The following is a 16,658-nucleotide window of genomic DNA, read 5'->3' as shown; positions in this document are numbered from 1 at the left end:
CCTTCCCGCCGGAGTGGTACCTATTTATCTACTTGCACTTTGATGTGCTTTCAAACTGCTAGGTTGGCAGGAGCTGGGACAGAGCAACGGGAGCTCACCCCGTTACGGGGATTCGAACCGCCAACCTTTTGATTGGCAAGTCCTAGGCTCTGTGGTTTAACCCACAGCGCCACCCATGTCCCTTGGTACCAACTCTTAAATCCAGTTTAATATACGGTTACCAGACATCCCCATTTCCTGGGGACAGTCCCCAGATTTACAAAGCAATGCCCTGATAAAATCCTATCATTCCTACTGGAGTTGAAAAGGGGCCCCGGATTCATTGGGAAAAAAATCTGGTAACCTTAGTTTAATACCAATTTCTCTCTCTCCCCCGCCCTGCCCCCCCCCCCGGAAAGTGCTAAGCTTAACGTGAGCCTGGTGCCAGTTTTTTAAAGTTTATTTATTTGGTTTGGTGGGATTTTTGTTTTTAACATGTGGTGCTAATCTTACAGGCAGCCTGATACCAGCCACCCCCACAATGCAAAGCTTTGACAATCTTCTGCTAAAGGATGGTCTGCATATTGTATAACTTTCCCTGAGACACTTAGCCTCTGGGCATTGCAGCCTTTCCCAGGCATGAAGAAAACAAGAGATAAAATTACAGCCCTATCTTATCACAGTCCAAGGAAGAAGTCTGATTCTGTCAGAGTAATTAGGGGATCAGCCTAATTACTCTGCAGCTCTGGTGTGTGGGCAGTGGATTATTTAATTATTGCACTTATCAGGGCTTTTCATGGGCGTATACCACCTTATCACAGTGCTGTTTGCTTTAACTGTGAAAACAATTGCCTGCAGACACTGCACAGCTCCCCATTTTTTCCTCAAGATAGGCTAAGAGCTGCACGTCAGTGGAGACATTTTCCTCAAGGGGTGGAAAGGTGCTTAGATGCCTTTGCACATGGGTAGGTAAAACTAAGGCCTATGGGCCGGATCCGGCCCAATTGCCTTCTAAATCCGGCTCCCAGACAGTCCGGGAATCCATGTGTTTTTGCATGAGTAGAATGTGCCCTCTTTATTTAAAATGCATCTCTGTGTTATTTGTGGGGCATAGGAATTTGTTCATTTTATTTCCCCCCAAAAAAATATAGTCCTGCCCCCCACAAGGTCTGAGGGACGGTGGGACCCACGGCTGAAAATGTTTGCTGACCCCTGGCTTAGATGCCTTTGCAGCTGCTCCCAAGTCGCGTGGTCCCATTCGGACAATGGTTAAAGGAAACCTTAAGGAGACTGAGTGGGACCCAAAATATGTCTCATCCCGCACTCTGTCGTCAACAGCGGCCACCCAGAAAAGCACATGCCCTCCAACATTTATCTGATGAATATAGGGACGTCCCATTCTATAATGATAATTTTATTATTTATACCCCACACATCTTACTGAGTTGCCCCAGCCACTTTGGGCAGCTTCCAACATAAGTAAAAACACAATAAACCATTTAAAAAAAACTTCCCTCTACAGGAGTGCCTTCAGACGGCTTGCAGGGGTGAGGCAGATAACTCCATCCCCTCCAACATTTCTCCAATGAAAATAGGGACATCCTGAGGAAAAGTGGGACATTTCGGGATCAGATCAGAAACTGGGACAGCATCTCTAAATCACGGACGTCCCTGGAAAGCAGGACATGAGAGCTGCAGTCTTCCCCAGTAGCTGGTATCATGGTATACTGTTCCATTGTCATGGCCAATACACAGCCCTTCTCCTTTATATCTCAGGTAAGGCAGTGGATGTGCCAGACACTTTGAGCATATTACACCAATTCTGACCTGACGCACTGGCTGCCTGTTAGTTTTCGAGCCCAAGTCAAAGTGCTGGTTTTGACTTACAAAGCCTTAAACAGCTCAGGGGTACAATAAAAAGGTTAAAGGGACCCCTGACCATTAGGTCCAGTCGTGGCTGACTGGGGTTGCGGCACTCATCTCACTTTACTGGCTGAGGGAGCCAGTGTACAGCTTCCGGGTCATGTGGCCAGCAGGACTAAGCCGCTTCTGGCGAACCAGAGCAGCGCACGGAAACGCCGTTTCCCTTCCCGCTGGAGTGGTACCTATTTATCTACTTGCACTTTGATGTGCTTTCGAACTGCTAGGTTGGCAGGAGCAGGGACTGAGCAACGGGAGCTCACCCCGTCACAGGGATTCGAACCGCCAACCTTCTGATTGGCAAGTCCTAGGCTCTGTGGTTTAACCCACAGTGCCACCCACGTCCCTTTAGGAGTACAATACCTCAAGGCTTTATCCACACGAGGTCCACAGGGAAGTTTGTGGAATTCTCCTGCTTGCGGGATGCTCTCTTCAGGGAAACTCGCTTGGCCCCTTCGTTAGATATCTTTATGCGCCAGGAAAAGCATTCCTCTTCTCCCAGGCCTTTGGCTAATTAAACAATCTATGGCTTTTTAAACTCAGTATGTGTGTGACTGTTTTTATTTGTTACTACGCTATGCGCTTCTGTGTTGCTATATTGTAAACTGCCCTGTGATCCTTGGATGAAGGGTGGTATAAAAATGTATATTATTATTATTTTAAAAATTGATATGCCTCCATTCAAAGATCTCAGGATGGTTCACAAGATAAAAATGCATGATAGAAGTATGTAATAAAAAAAAGGTTTTTGGTTTTTTTAAAAAAATAAAAATAACCCTTTCCCTAACAAATTTAACAGGCCACTGAATATTAATCAGCCCAAGGCCTGGTTGAAAAGAAATGTTTTTACCTGGCTCCTAAAGGTGTATGAGTAGGGATGTGGGTGGCGCTGTGGGTTAAACCACAGAGTCTAGGACTTGCTGTTCAGAAGGTCGGCGGTTCGAATCGCCATGACAGGGTGAGCTCCCATTGCTCAGTCCCTGCTCCTGCCAACCCAGCAGTTCGAAAGCATGCCAGTGCAAGTAGATAAATAGGTACCGCTCCGACGAGAAGGTAAACGCCGTTTTCGTGCGCTGCTCTGGTTCGCCAAAAGCAGCTTAGTCATGCTGGCCCCGTGACCCGGAAGCTGTACACCGGCTCCCTCGGCCAATAAAGCGAGATGAGCACCACAACCCCAGAGTCGGTCACGACTGGACCTAATGGTCAGGGTTCCTTTACTTTTAAAGGTGTATGATGAAGGTACCAGACAAGCCTCCCTGGAGAGATCATTCCACAGACAGGGAGCCATGCAGAAAAGGCCCTTTCTCGTGTTGCCACCCTCCAGACCTCTCATGACGGAGGCAGATGAGGAAGAGTCTCATGATCACAGATAAATTATTAAGTTTATTAATTTAATTTAAAAGTAGATAAAATAAATCGTTGGCTATTCAGGGGACCTGTGACACCCTAGTGTCTTGCACCCTAGTCTGTATTGCATTGTTCCTGTGGTGGTACAGCCTATGATATCAATCACCTGGGCTAGTGGGATGGCACAGAACGTTCAACAACATTCCAACCACTCGGGGAGCAAAAAGCTATCGGAATGTTTACAGTCCAACCTCTCTGAATGGAGACCATTAGTTTTCTACCAGGTCAGGTTGGAATCATTACTGCAATGAATGTGACAAAATGTCGATGCCTTTCAAGCCTTGCGGAAGAGCTGAGCTGCCCTGCAGAATGTTTTTGATCTGATCTAATGCTAAGAACTCTGTGTGTGAGAGAGCGTGCATGTATTATTTTGGAGCTGGAGGCGGGGAGGCTTAACAAAGGGATGGTTCTAATATAAGAACACAGGCAACTTTAGCAGGCCAAAGTATATTCATATTATTGTATACTAGACAAAAACAGGTGGAATAATAATAATAACAACAACAACTGTTAAAGGACCTTAACTTCTGCCTCTTTTGTTGACCACCAGCATTACACTTTCCATTCTTATGTTCAGAATAGAGTAGTTGCATTGGAAGACGATAATCAGGCATCCGCACAACATGACCAGTCCAACGAAGTTTATGTTGAAGAATCATTGCTTTGACACTGGTGACCTTTGCTTCTTCCAGTACACTGGCATTAGTTTGCCTGTCTTCCCAAGTAATGTGTAAAAAAATTTTCTGGAGACACCATTGATGGAATCTTTTGAGGAGTTGGAGATGGCATTTATAAGTCTCAAGGCAAATTTTTTTTTAAAAGTAGTATAAACACCAACAATTGGTAAACACTGGCCTGCGAGCGCTCTAACTGGAGAACAACCTTGACCAACAGTGTCATGGACTTTGAAACAAAATTTTAAAATTCCTTCCAGTAGCACCTTAGAGACCAACTATGTTTGTTATTGGTATGAGCTTTCGTGTGCATGCACACTTCTTCAGATACCTGAAGAAGGTAAGGTCTCTAAGGTGCTACTGGAAGGAATTTTTTTAGTTTGTTTTGACTACGACAGAGCAACACGGCTACCTACCTGTAACATGGACTTTGAAGACATTCGAACTCAGGACGAAAGGGAGAAACGTGCTAAGAGGAAGACACGCTTGGCAAAACCTCACCATGATCAACTCCCACCTGGAAACCTCTGTCCCCACTGTGGAAGGACGTGTGGATCCAGAACTGGCCTCCACAGTCACTTATGGACTCACTGTTAAGACCGTGTTCATGGAAGACAATCTTGCTTGGCTAGAAGTGATTGCCAAAGACCTTCTGCCTGACACAGTCCATTACTGATATTCAATGGCTTACACAGATGAAAGGTGATCAGATAGTGGAGTTGGAGAAAGCTGGAACGAGGAAGGTTCACATGTACTATCCCACTTGTACTTTAGCCACCACAGAGCCAGGAATGCTGGCATAAGCCTCTGCAGTGGGAACGCGATAGCAAATGACTAGCAGAAGGAGCTCTCAGTTGCCAGGCAGCGTTGCAGAAAGGGCTTGCCTGACGTGGGCGGCTGCTGCTGCTGCGTCGTGTCAGAGAAAGCCACCTTCATTATGCACCGGTTACAGCTATGCGCAGCCACAGATTCTGAGTGCCAATTACGCAGTGAACACAAAGCCTTGGAAAGAGATTGCAAAAAGGCAGCAGCAACTTGCCTGGCACCTGCGCAGTGAACAAGTGCGACTTTTGCAGAGCTCCACGACAGGCAGGTATCAGTAGGTGCCGTTTTCTTCCTCTGTGTATCTGCAGGCCAGGAAAACATTGTACCCACTGGTTTCTGTCTCGTAAGGTAAAGGTAAAGGGACCCCTGACCATTAGGTCCAGTTGTGGCCGACTCTGGGGTTGCGGCGTTCATCTCACTTTACTGGCCAAGGGAGCTGGCGTACAGCTTCCAGGTCATGTGGCCAGCATGACTAAGCCACTTCTGGCGAACCAGAGCAGCGCACGGAAATGCCGTTTACCTTCCCGCCGGAGCGGTACCTATTTATCTACTTGCACTTTGACGTGCTTTCGAACTGCTAGGTTGGCAGGAGCAGGGACCGAGCAACGGGAGCTCACCCCGTCGTGGGGATTCGAACCGCCGACCTTCTGATAGGCAAGACGTAGGTTCTGTGGTTTAACCCATAGCACCACCTGCGTCCCACTTCTAGGCAGTCATTAAAGACAACACAGCCTCTTGCCCGTAAAAGTATGAGCTGTGATTTGGGTGCATGTTGGGTGAAGTTGGTTGCAGATGCAAATGTTTCAGGCTAGGAAAGGACAAACATTCCGAGCATTTTCTTAGGGATGCAGCAGAGTCTAAAATGACAGGTTCATTAGGCTATATATGAAGGCTAGGCAACTTTGTGCCTGCACAGTGCTTTGGGGGACTACCAACTCCCTGACCATCGGCGATGCCAACTGGGGCTGATGGGAACTGGAGTTTGACTGTCCCTACTGTCATAAAGTACAGCTTGCTTCATTATTCTGATGAAGTATCACCAATGCCTGTGTCACACAGATCACTTTGTCTACAAGTGCCACATTTGTTTGTTTTTCATTTACAGATGACTTAACCCTTTGGAATTAATTATGACAGGGATGCAGAGGCCATGGCACTCCAAATGTTTCTGAACTACAGGTCTTATCAGCCCTGATCATTGGCCATAGTGGCAGAGGCTGATGGGGGTCAGAACCTGATAACCACCTGAAGGGCATCTCAGGTTTCCCATTTCTACAATAGGGATTGCAACCAATTCAGAGCAGACCCACTGAAATTTAGGTTAAAGGTAAAGGGACCCCTGACCATTAGGTCCAGTCGTGACCGACTCTGGGGTTGCGGCGCTCATCTCCCTTTATTGGCCGAGGGAGCTGGCATACAGCTTCCGGGTCATGTAGCCAGCATGATTAAGCCGCTTCTGGTGAACCAGAGCAGCGCACAGAAACACCGTTTACCGTCCCGCCGGAGTGGTACCTATTTATCTACTTGCATTTTGACGTGCTTTCGAACTGCTAGGTTGGCAGGAGTAGGGACTGAGCAACGGGAGCTCATCCTGTCGCAGGAATTCAAACCGCCGACCTTCTGATCCTAGGTTATGTGGTTTAACCCACAGTGCCACCCGTGTTCCAAAATTTAGGTTAGTCATGTATATTAACTTCAAGGGGTGTATTCTGCACTGGATTCAACCCTAAATTGTATACAGAATTTCAGTCTAAGCATTCAAACACGCTCAAAACCCATTGAAAGTTAACAAGCGTTTTAGAACGCCACGGAATGGATCATAAATTGCCTTGCCTGGTATGGCGTAGTTGTTAGCATCTGACTAGGCCCTGGGAGACCAGGGTTCGGTTCCCCACTTGGTCACGTAGCTCCCCAAGTGACCTTGGTTCAGTCACCCACTCTCAGCCTAACTTACCTTGCAGGGTTGCAGCGAGGATAAAATGGGGAAAAGGAGTACTAAATACACCACCTTGAGCTCCCTGGAGGAGTGGTGGCATATAAATGCAGTAAGAAAATAACGGATAGCCAAAGAATCATATTCCGTAGCTACATGTTGTTATATAGGGCCAGGGCCTTCTCAGTGATGGCTCCGACCTGGTGGAATGCTCTGTCCCAGGAGACCAGGGCCCTGCAGGATTTCACTTCCTTCCGCAGGGCCTGAAAGACAGAGCTATTCCACCTGGCTTTCAATTTGAACTTAGCCTGATCTTTTATTCCCCTTCCTTCCCTCCCCCTCCCCTTTTTATTAAGATTACCCGCTCTGGGATCCCACAGCTAATTCTCCCTTGGTCTCCTCGCTGGCCCAAATAGGACTAATTTAGCCAGCTAGCCCTGGTGATCATCTAATGTTTATTGGATAGATTTCCCCCCTAAATTGTTTTTTGAATTCAGAATTTATTGTTATTTTCGTTTTATACTGTATTTTGTGCTGTTTTGTGTTGCATCAATTAAGTGTTTTAAATTTGTTGTTAGCCGCCCTGAGCCCAGTTTTCTGAACCGGGAAGGGTGGGGTATAAATAAAATTATTATTGTTGTTGTTTTCAGAAGCAATTGATAGGTGCATGGTTCTGTCTTAAACTCGGCAAAAGCGAAGGTCAATTTTACAAAAAGACGATAAAAGCTCTAAACATAAGTGACAGTGACACACACAGAACGCTAATCTTGCTCTCCCCAACCGAAACGGTCATCTCAAAACGCATTATGGTGGCAAAGCTACTATCAAAGTGAGAAATATTGAGGGAGGGGAAGGTTTCTTGCTCTCAACTGGGGCCAGCACAGCAGAGCAGTGAGAGAGAAATGCAAAAAAACCACTAAGCATTGATTCAAAGACTGAGGTACCAGCCAAGAAATTCAGCAGCAGAATGACTTCTGCTGTACTATCAAGGAACGTGTTACCATAGAGACAGAGAGGAAATTATTTTTGCTGAGGTGCCAGGGGAGCAGGGAGCTTCTTGAAAAGAATAGCTGTGTGGATTACTTATGGGCAGCCATCCAGTCCGCGATCAGTAGTGAATGATACTGGTTGTTGGCTTTTTAATTAAAGATGGATCAAGATTTGGGGTTGTTTGCTAGGGAGCCGTCAAATATAATCCGTTATTTAACTTCTGGTGTGCTCCTGTAAGATGTCTATGGCACAGAGAATGTTTGATATAGAGTACTTGTATGGAGTGTTGTCTTGCCAGCCAGTCCATTTGCTTTCCCAAGCATGCGCCGACAACTTTTAGTCCACCACCTCCCTCTGGTGGAGACTGTCTCTTTCTCTCTCTGTTACCCGAGTCCCAAGCCTGTCATTTTGTTTTTTTCCTAAAGTAAAGAGAAGGTGAGGGGACGCGGGTGGCGCTGTGGGTAAAACCTCAGCGCCTAGGACTTGTTGATCATATGGTCAGCGGTTCAAATCCCCACGGCGGGGTGAGCTCTCGTCATTCGGTCCCAGCTCCTGCCCACCTAGCAGTTCGAAAGCACGCTTAAGTGCAAGTAGATAAATAGGTACCACTTTATAGCGGGAAGGTAAATGGTGTTTCCGTGTGCTGTGCTGGTGCTGGCTCGCCAGAGCAGCTTCGTCACGCTGGCCACATGACCCGGAAGTGTCTCCGGACAGCGCTGGCTCCCGGCCTCTTAAGTGAGACGGGCGCACAACCCTAGAGTCGGACACGACTGGCCTGTACGGGCAGGGGTACCTTTACCTTAAAGAGAAGGTGCCATTGCAGTTCAACCTTTGCCATCGGAATATAAGATAAAAGAATATAAGAAAATGAAGTGATGAGAAAATGGAATAATGACATTTGGATTTGGGGACGGAAGACAATGTTTGTTTATAGAAAGTGGTTTTCTTAAGTGTCACATTGGCATGTATGAAGTGATTAATAAGAATAAGAATAATTAATATTTATACCCCGCCCATCTGGCTGGGCTTCCCCAGCCACATTGTTTATATATAGCAGACAGATAAAGAATTGGAAGTTCTTTAATCTCTGAACACTATCTTTTCTATTTCCTCTTGAAACTCTTTTCTGTCTCCTTTTTCTTACCTCTCTTTCTTTTTTTTGTTTATGTCATGTTTTTATCTTACTTAGATTAATGTTGGACAAAAATGGTATTTTTTTAAAAAAATTAATATAAGATACAGGCATCGTTAGGATCTACACACACAAACCAGACAGCAGAGTCACTATTGCAAGAAGCGGTAAACAGTTACCCTCCAAAATATCAAGACTAATCCACATTAATCAGGACATTAACTGCCAAGTGGGGGAAATGTTGGGGCCCTTGGAGATTATCTGGGCTAAGCATTCCAGGCCTACCTACCCCTGTGGTCCACAAGGATCGCACAAGAGATAGCTGTTCTTGTTTTATTCTGTATAAATTTGGCATTCTTATGTTGTGAACCGCCCTGTGATCGTCGGATGAAGGGCAGCGTACAAATTTAATAAATAAGTCAGGTTAACAAATTGGGAAAAGGTGCCCCCACTTTTAAAAAAGATGATAATTAGCAAGCTAAATCAAAATCATCCCGTTCCTGATTGTAGTTGAGCACATGCTGGCGGATGCGAGAGGAGTCGGTCCAGGTGATGAAGTCCTCCATCGCCCGAGTCACCAAGAAGGCTGGGTCCGTCACGACTTCGGGCCCAACCCTCACGTGCCCCTGCTCCACAAAGGTGACGGCCGATTTCAAGTTCTGGGCCATACGGAGCTTCAGGAGCAGGCAAGGCAGGCGGCGGCGGCAGAAGGAGGAGGCCGAGACACGGTCACACAGCTCCAAAGAGCTTTTGGAGGCCACCAACCCCATGGCATACAGCTTCTCTAGGAGAGCGGCAGTGCTCCGAGCCCGGAAAGCCACCGACTCCGGCGCTTCCCCGAGGTCCCGGATGCGGCGGGCCAGCTCCCGAACCGCACGGCTCAGCTGGTTGTAGCGGGTGTAGTCCTCCCTGCGCTGCAAGCGGAAGCGGCGGAGCACTCGCAGCTCGGCAAGGTTCCCGGAGGCAGCCTCCCAGTTCACCAGGTCCAGTTTCTTGAGGAGCTTCTGCTCGTGGAACTTCAACTTGCGCACCATCTTTCCTCCTAGACGCAAATGACCAGAGAAAGAAGCTTAGCTTCATTTTATTTTTAGTTAAAGATTTTCTTGATTTACAAAAGTGTGTGCAATGTCTCTCTCTCGTATATCTTGACTACTGTAATTCGCTCTACGCGGGGCTGCCCTTGAAGCTGTCCCAGAAACTCCAGCGGGTGTAGAATGCAGCAGCGAGGCTCCTCACGGGGTCTCTGCCATGGGAGCATATTCACCCAGTGCTTTACCAGCTTCACTGGCTCCTGGTGGAGTACAGGGTCAGATTCAAGGTGTTGCTTTTGACCTTTAAAGCCCTTCACGGCCTAGGACCCTCGTACCTATGGGACCGCCTCTCCTGGTATGCCCCATGGAGGACCTTAAGGTCCATATATAACAACACCCTAGAGGTCCCGGGCCCTAAGGAAGTTAGATTAGCTTCAACCAGAGCCAGGTCCTTTTCAACACTGGCTCCGGCCTGGTGGAACGCTCTGCCTCATGAGACCAGGGCCCTGCAGGATCTGATTTCTTTCCGCAGGGCCTGTAAGACAGAGTTGTTCCACCTGGCCTTTGGCTTGGAGCCAATTTGATTCCCTCCCCCTCTTTCATTTTCCTTTCTCCTCCTGTGATGAGGCTGCATTTTAATATTTTAGTGTTTCAATATTTTAATCTTGTTTTTAAGTTGTATTCATTCAACTTGTTTTTATTATTGCTTGTTAGCCGCCCTAAGCCCAGCCTTGGCTGGGGAGGGCGGGGTATAAATAAAAATTATTATTATTATTAACTGAAGCGAAGACTGCAGTCTTGGGGTATATCCGCTGACATTAACCCTGCATTCAGCCAGCTTCTTCTCTTCCCCCTTCTTGCCTTCTCCGTGGTCTCTTTTTGCTTATAGGATTGCACTGTCTTATGCTTAGTACTCAGATAGATGGACCAATGGTATGATTGCCTGTACGGGGAGTCGCTCTCCAAGCAGGAGTCTGCTGCTGTCAGAGATTGAACCTAGGATGCTCTGCATGAAAGACAGATTCTCTACCACTGAACCACACCTCTTCAGAACTCTCTTACATTTTTTTTTAATTATTATTATTTTATAATAATATTTTATTGAGTTTAACAATAGAAAAAGAAACAACAACCAAAGAACAATAAAAACACAGGGAAAATATAAAACACAACAATACAAAATTTCACAAAACATAAAATATAAACATTTAACCTAACAGGGGAAAAAGAAACATCAATCAACACACAAAAATGGAACAAAAAAAAAAACCACAAATCACTTTTTCTAATTATTCATCTTTGATTAACTTATTTTCCTGACTTCCTCACGCCTCCCTTTTTTGTATCCCTTTTAACAATTAATTCAGCAAATTCAAATCCTACTACTTTGCCCTTAAATATTTTACCTCCCAAATTTATAAATTCAAATTTCTCTTGTCACTAGAACCCCTTCATATTATTTCAGTGTCATCAGCATTCATACATTTTACAATACTTCTGTAAATAAATTTTAAATTTCCTCCAATCTTCTTCCACCAACTCTTCTCCCTGGTCTCGGATTCTGCCAGTCATCTCAGCCATTTCCATATAGTCAATTACTTGCTGGAACTCTCTTACATTTTTAGTACAGTGGTACCTCGCAAGACGAAATTAATTCTATCCGCGAGTCTTTTCGTCTTGCGAGGTTTTTCGTCTTGCGAAGCACGGTCAGTCGCAACTGCACCTCTTCAAGCGGTTTTAAGAAAAAGGAAACAAACTCGCAAGACGTTTTCGTCTTGCGAAGCAAGCCCGTAGGGAAATTCGTCTTGCGAAGCAACTCAAAAAACGAAAAACTCTTTCGTCTTGCGAGTTTTTCGTGTGTGTAGAAAGCTTGCGATGCTTCCTAAGAGTTTAAGGATATTCGTGATGCTGCTTATTTATTAAATTGTATATTGCCCTTTACCCACAGGTCTCGGGGCGGGGAGCGGGGGTTACAACCTGTAATCACAATATAAAAACACAAGACACATAATAAAAATAAAAGTAAAACCCAATAACTACCATCCGATCCCATTTTAAAAGGGCAGCCAGTGAAGAAATGGCCCGTTTTCGTGCTGTTAACCTCCGGACCTCTCGTGGAGGACATACACGAAGAAGGGCCTCAGAAGATGATCCCTGGGTTTGGGGAGGTACATTTGAAAAGAGGTATTGTGGTCCTGAACCGCGTAAGGTTTTGTAGGTCTAAACCAGCACTTTGAATTGGGCCCGGAACCTAACTGGTTTATAATTGATTATAACGTGTTTAGCTAAGCTTCTATCTGACGTGTCAGGAGTAAGCATGGACCAATGGTACCAAATAGTATGGGAAACAGCCCTACTAGAAAAATTAACCAATAAACTGAAACTGACACGGGGACAAATAGAAGACGACATCCCTGAGTAAGCAGTTCAGCCAGCGACTTTGCAGAATATGTGGTCCAGACAACTTGTGACCTAAGAAGGAAAATGCAGACCCCGCAAAACCATGCGTTGTGCCCTGCCAAATATTTGACAACACCACTAGCAACAGGGGAGAAATGGAGGAGAAGATAATCCTATGTAGCTAATTGGCAGGATAGAATAGTTAAATGGATATACAGCGTACTTTCTGCCAAGGTATTCACATTGTGGAACACCCTTCCATCAGATGACAAGGAGATAAGTAAGTATACAACCTTCAGAAGACATCTGAAGGCAGCCCTTTTCAGGGATGTTTTTAGATGTTGAATGTTTTACTATGTTTTTATGAGTGTTGGCAGCCGCCCAGAGTGGCTGAGGCAACCCACATGGGTGGGGTAAGAATAATAAAATTATTATTATCATTATTATTATGTCAGTTTATGGGAGTGTAATGGCTAGGCCCATGGAAAACACCCCAGCTGCAATCGCTGCCATCTCTACTTAGAAGGATTAGGTAAGGGGACACTAACACCTGCTGGAAATTGACTGCACAGAAAATATTGACAGTATTAACTGAGGTCATACACCCCACCCTGGCATAAACTTGGCGTTTATAATAATACCATATGATGCAACGAAAATATGTATTTTTTAAACTGTTTACCGTGTCTCTTTAGCTCTTGCTATATATCCCTATCTCTATACCTGACGCACAAAGGAAGAGCATAAAAAGTTTTAATGGGCTATCACCACTACAAATATTATAACCATTATACCTGAAGAAGCGTCTCCACCTCCATCATTCAGCCCAGATACTGGGGTCCAGCTCTGAGGGTCTTCTGGCGGTTCCCTCCCTGCGAGAAGCGAAGTTACAGGGGGCCTTCTCGGTAGTGGCACCCGCCCTGTGGAAAGCCCTCCCACCAGATGTCAAAGAGATAAACAACTATCTGACTTTAGAAGACACCTGAAGGCGGTCCTGTTTAGGGAAGTTTTTCATGACTGATGTTTTAATGTATTTTTAATCTCTGTTGGAAGCCGCCCAGAGTGGCTGGGGAAACCCAGCCAGATGGGCGGGGTACAAATTAATTATTATTATTATTATTATTATTATTATTATTATTATTATTATTATTATTATTATTAACCAGCCTCAGCGAAGTATCTTGATTTCATTGAAAAGTACAGACAGCTCTTTGGTAAGTGATCAAGGAAGAAGAGCCCAGCTGGATCAAGCAAAGGTGCCCCAAGTCCAGCTTCCTAGTCTTACATCGGCTGGACGAAGGCCCGTGGGTTGTATACAAGCACGAACGAGGTAGGTCAGCATTATTCCCACATGCGATTCCCTGTAACTAATATATAGCCCTCGTGCCTTGCAACCATCGACAGCCCCCTCCTCCATGTATTTGCCCAATCCCCTTTCAAAGCCATCCGACTTTGCGGTTGTCACTATGCCTTGTGGCAGTGAGTTCCACAGGCTCACCGCCTTGCAACGAAACTACGTGCATTTCTTCAACGCGAAAAGTGGGGGCTGGATCTCGGAATCAGCGTGACGAACTGTTTCAAAAGGACTGCAACAAATTTACATTTTACATGAAAGAAAATTGTAAACATTTGAAAATGTTTGTAGGCTTGAATTGAAATGTTTTGTAATGTAAATACAAGGAACTGATTTACCGATAATAAGGTGAAGTATTATAATTTGACAAAGGGTAAATAAGTACCGTATTTTTTGCTCTATAAGACTCGCTTTTTCCCTCCTAAAAAGTTAGGGGAAATGTGTGTGCGTCTTATGGAGCGAATGCAGGCTGCACAGCTATCAACAGAAGCCAGAACAGCAAGAGGGATTGCTGCTTTCACTTCACAGCAATCCCTCTTGTTGTTCTGGCTTCTGAGATTCAGAATATTTTTTTTCTTGTTTTCCTCCTCCAAAGAATAGGTGCGATAAATACGGTACTTATAGAAATGCGAAGAATATGGAAAGTTATGTGGAAGTCAGAAAGAGGGAGGGAAGGAGGTCGGTGCTCTTACAGAGTAATATATTAAGCCACAGAATTATGTAACAAAATAAAATAATAATGATAATGATAATGATAATAATAATAATAATAATAATAATAATAATAATAATAATAATAATAATATATTTATACCTCGCCCATCTGGCTGAGTTTCCCCAGCCACTCTGGGTGGCTTCCATAGAAACCAAAAATACACTAAAATATCACACAATTAAAACTTCCCTGTACAGGGCTGCCTTAAGATGTCTTCTGAATTTCAGGTAGTTGTTTACCACTTTGACATCTCGTGGGAGGGCGTTCCACAGGGTGGGCGCCCCTACCGAGAAGGCCCTCTGCCTGGTTCCCTGTAGCTTTGCTTCTTGCAATGAGGGAACCGCCAGAAGGCCCTCGGAGCTGGATCTCAGTGTCCGGGCTGAACGATGGGGGTGAAGACTCTCCTTGAGGTATACAGGACCAAGGCCGTTTAGGGCTTTAAAGGTCAGCACCAACACTTTGAATTGTGCTTGGGAGCCAATGCAGATCTCTCAGAACTGGTGTTATGTGGTCCCGGCGGCCACTCCCAGTCACCAGTCTAGCCGCCACATTCTGGATTAATTGCAGTTTCCGGGTCACCTTCAAAGGTAGCCCCACGTAGAACACGTTGCAATAGTCCAAGCGGGAGATAACAAGAGCATGCACCACTCTGGCGAGACAGTCCAGACAGGGAGGGTCTCAGCCTGCGTACCAGATGGAGCTGGTAGACGGCTGCCCTGGAAACAGAATTAACCTGCGCCTCCATGGACAGCTGTGAGTCCAAAATGACTCCCAGGCTGCGCACCTGGTCCTTTAGGGGCACAGTTACCCCATTCAGCTCCAGGAAATCCTCCACACCCGCCCTCCCTCTGTCCCCCCAAAACAGTACTTCTGTCTTGTCAGGTTTCAACCTCAATTCATTAGCTGCCATCCATCCTCCAACCGCCTCCAGACACTCACACAGGACCTTCACCGCCTTCACTGGTTCTGATTTAAAGGAGAGGTAGAGCTGGGTGTCATCTGCATATTGATGAACACCCAGCCCAAACCCCCTGATGATCTCTCCCAGCGGCTGCATGTAGATGTTGAAAAGCATGGGGGAGAGGACAGAACCCTGAGGCACCCCACAAGTGAGAGCCCAGGGGTCTGAACACTCATCCCCCACCACCACTTTCTGAACACGGCCCAGGAGGAAGGAGCGGAACCACTGTAGGACAGTGCCCCCAACTCCCAGCCCCTCAAGACGGTCCAGAAGGATGTTATGGTCGATGGTATCAAACGCCGCTGAGAGATCCAGCAGAACTAGGAAACAGCTCTCACCTTTGTCCCTAGCCCGCCGGAGATCATCAACCAGTGCGACCAAGGCAGTTTCAGTCCCATGATGAGGCCTGAATCCTGACTGGAAGGGATCCAAAAGGTCCGCTTCTTCCAGGTGTGCCTGGAGTTGTTCAGCAACCACTCGCTCAATCACCTTGCCCAAGAATGGAAGATTTGAGACTGGGCGATAGTTGGCCATTGTGGCCGCATCTAAAGATGGTTTTTTAAGAAGTGGTTTAATAACCGCCTCTTTCAGCGGGTCTGGGAAGGCTCCCTCACGGAGGGAAGCATTCACCACCCCACGAAGCCCATCGCCCAGTCCTTCCCGGCTAGCTTTTATAAGCCAGGATGGGCAAGGATCCAGGAGACAGGTGGTTGGCTTCACTCGTCCAAGCAGCCTGTCCACATCCTCGGAGGTATAACAGTGCCCCCAGCTCCCATGTGAATATGATTTAAATGGAAAACTCAATAAAAATTATTTTTTAAACAAAGTGGGAGCTGGATCTAAGAAATAGAAACCAAGGAAACAGGAGAGCCAGAGGAAAGAAATATTTACCCCCCCCCCCAAAGAAACACCCCAACCACCAACTGACCTGCAGCGGCTTCACAGGCAGCAAAAATCAGGCTCTGCAAAAGTCCTGGGGAAACCAGCACCAGAATCAACAACGTGGGGAAAGGGCAGCGGAACTTCCTCTTCCGGTCTCTGAGCTCCGCCCACTTCCTCTTCTTGTTGAACATAGACATAATAAAAATGATATGGGTACGCACTGCACATCTTACGGGTTCCCTTTGAATATTCCTCTCCGACAGTAACGAATAGAGAATAGTCGTCCCCCCCCCCCCCAGTGAAAGCAGCAACTTTTTAAATGCAATATATTCTGGACATATTTTGTTGGGTTGGGTGCAGTGTCAGGGAAGGGGCTGCAAAAGGGAGGCCCAAACGAAGTGTAGCTGCTGTTTCATGTGGACAGCTACTAGGTGAGAGCTGAGTTCGGGGTTCAG

General features: G+C 46.1%; 1 protein-coding gene across 1 annotated transcript; it reads right to left on the bottom strand.

Moving 5' to 3' along the window:
- Positions 1-8,631: 8,631 nt before the first annotated feature.
- IMP3 (IMP U3 small nucleolar ribonucleoprotein 3) lies at positions 8,632-16,390 on the bottom strand. The gene is made up of 2 exons (XM_081915913.1): positions 16,250-16,390; positions 8,632-9,902 (listed from the first exon to the last, which is right to left on the bottom strand). Exon 2 carries the CDS (start codon positions 9,892-9,894, stop codon positions 9,331-9,333), a length of 564 nt encoding a protein of 187 aa, XP_081772039.1. The 5' UTR covers positions 9,895-9,902; positions 16,250-16,390; the 3' UTR covers positions 8,632-9,330.
- Positions 16,391-16,658: the final 268 nt, after the last annotated feature.

This window comes from Podarcis melisellensis, assembly GCF_964234715.1.
Source record: "Podarcis melisellensis genome assembly, chromosome: 1".
NCBI classification, from domain to species: Eukaryota; Metazoa; Chordata; class Lepidosauria; order Squamata; family Lacertidae; genus Podarcis; species Podarcis melisellensis.
Note: the sequence above shows the minus strand (reverse complement) of the source record. Positions and strands in the feature narration are given on the sequence as shown.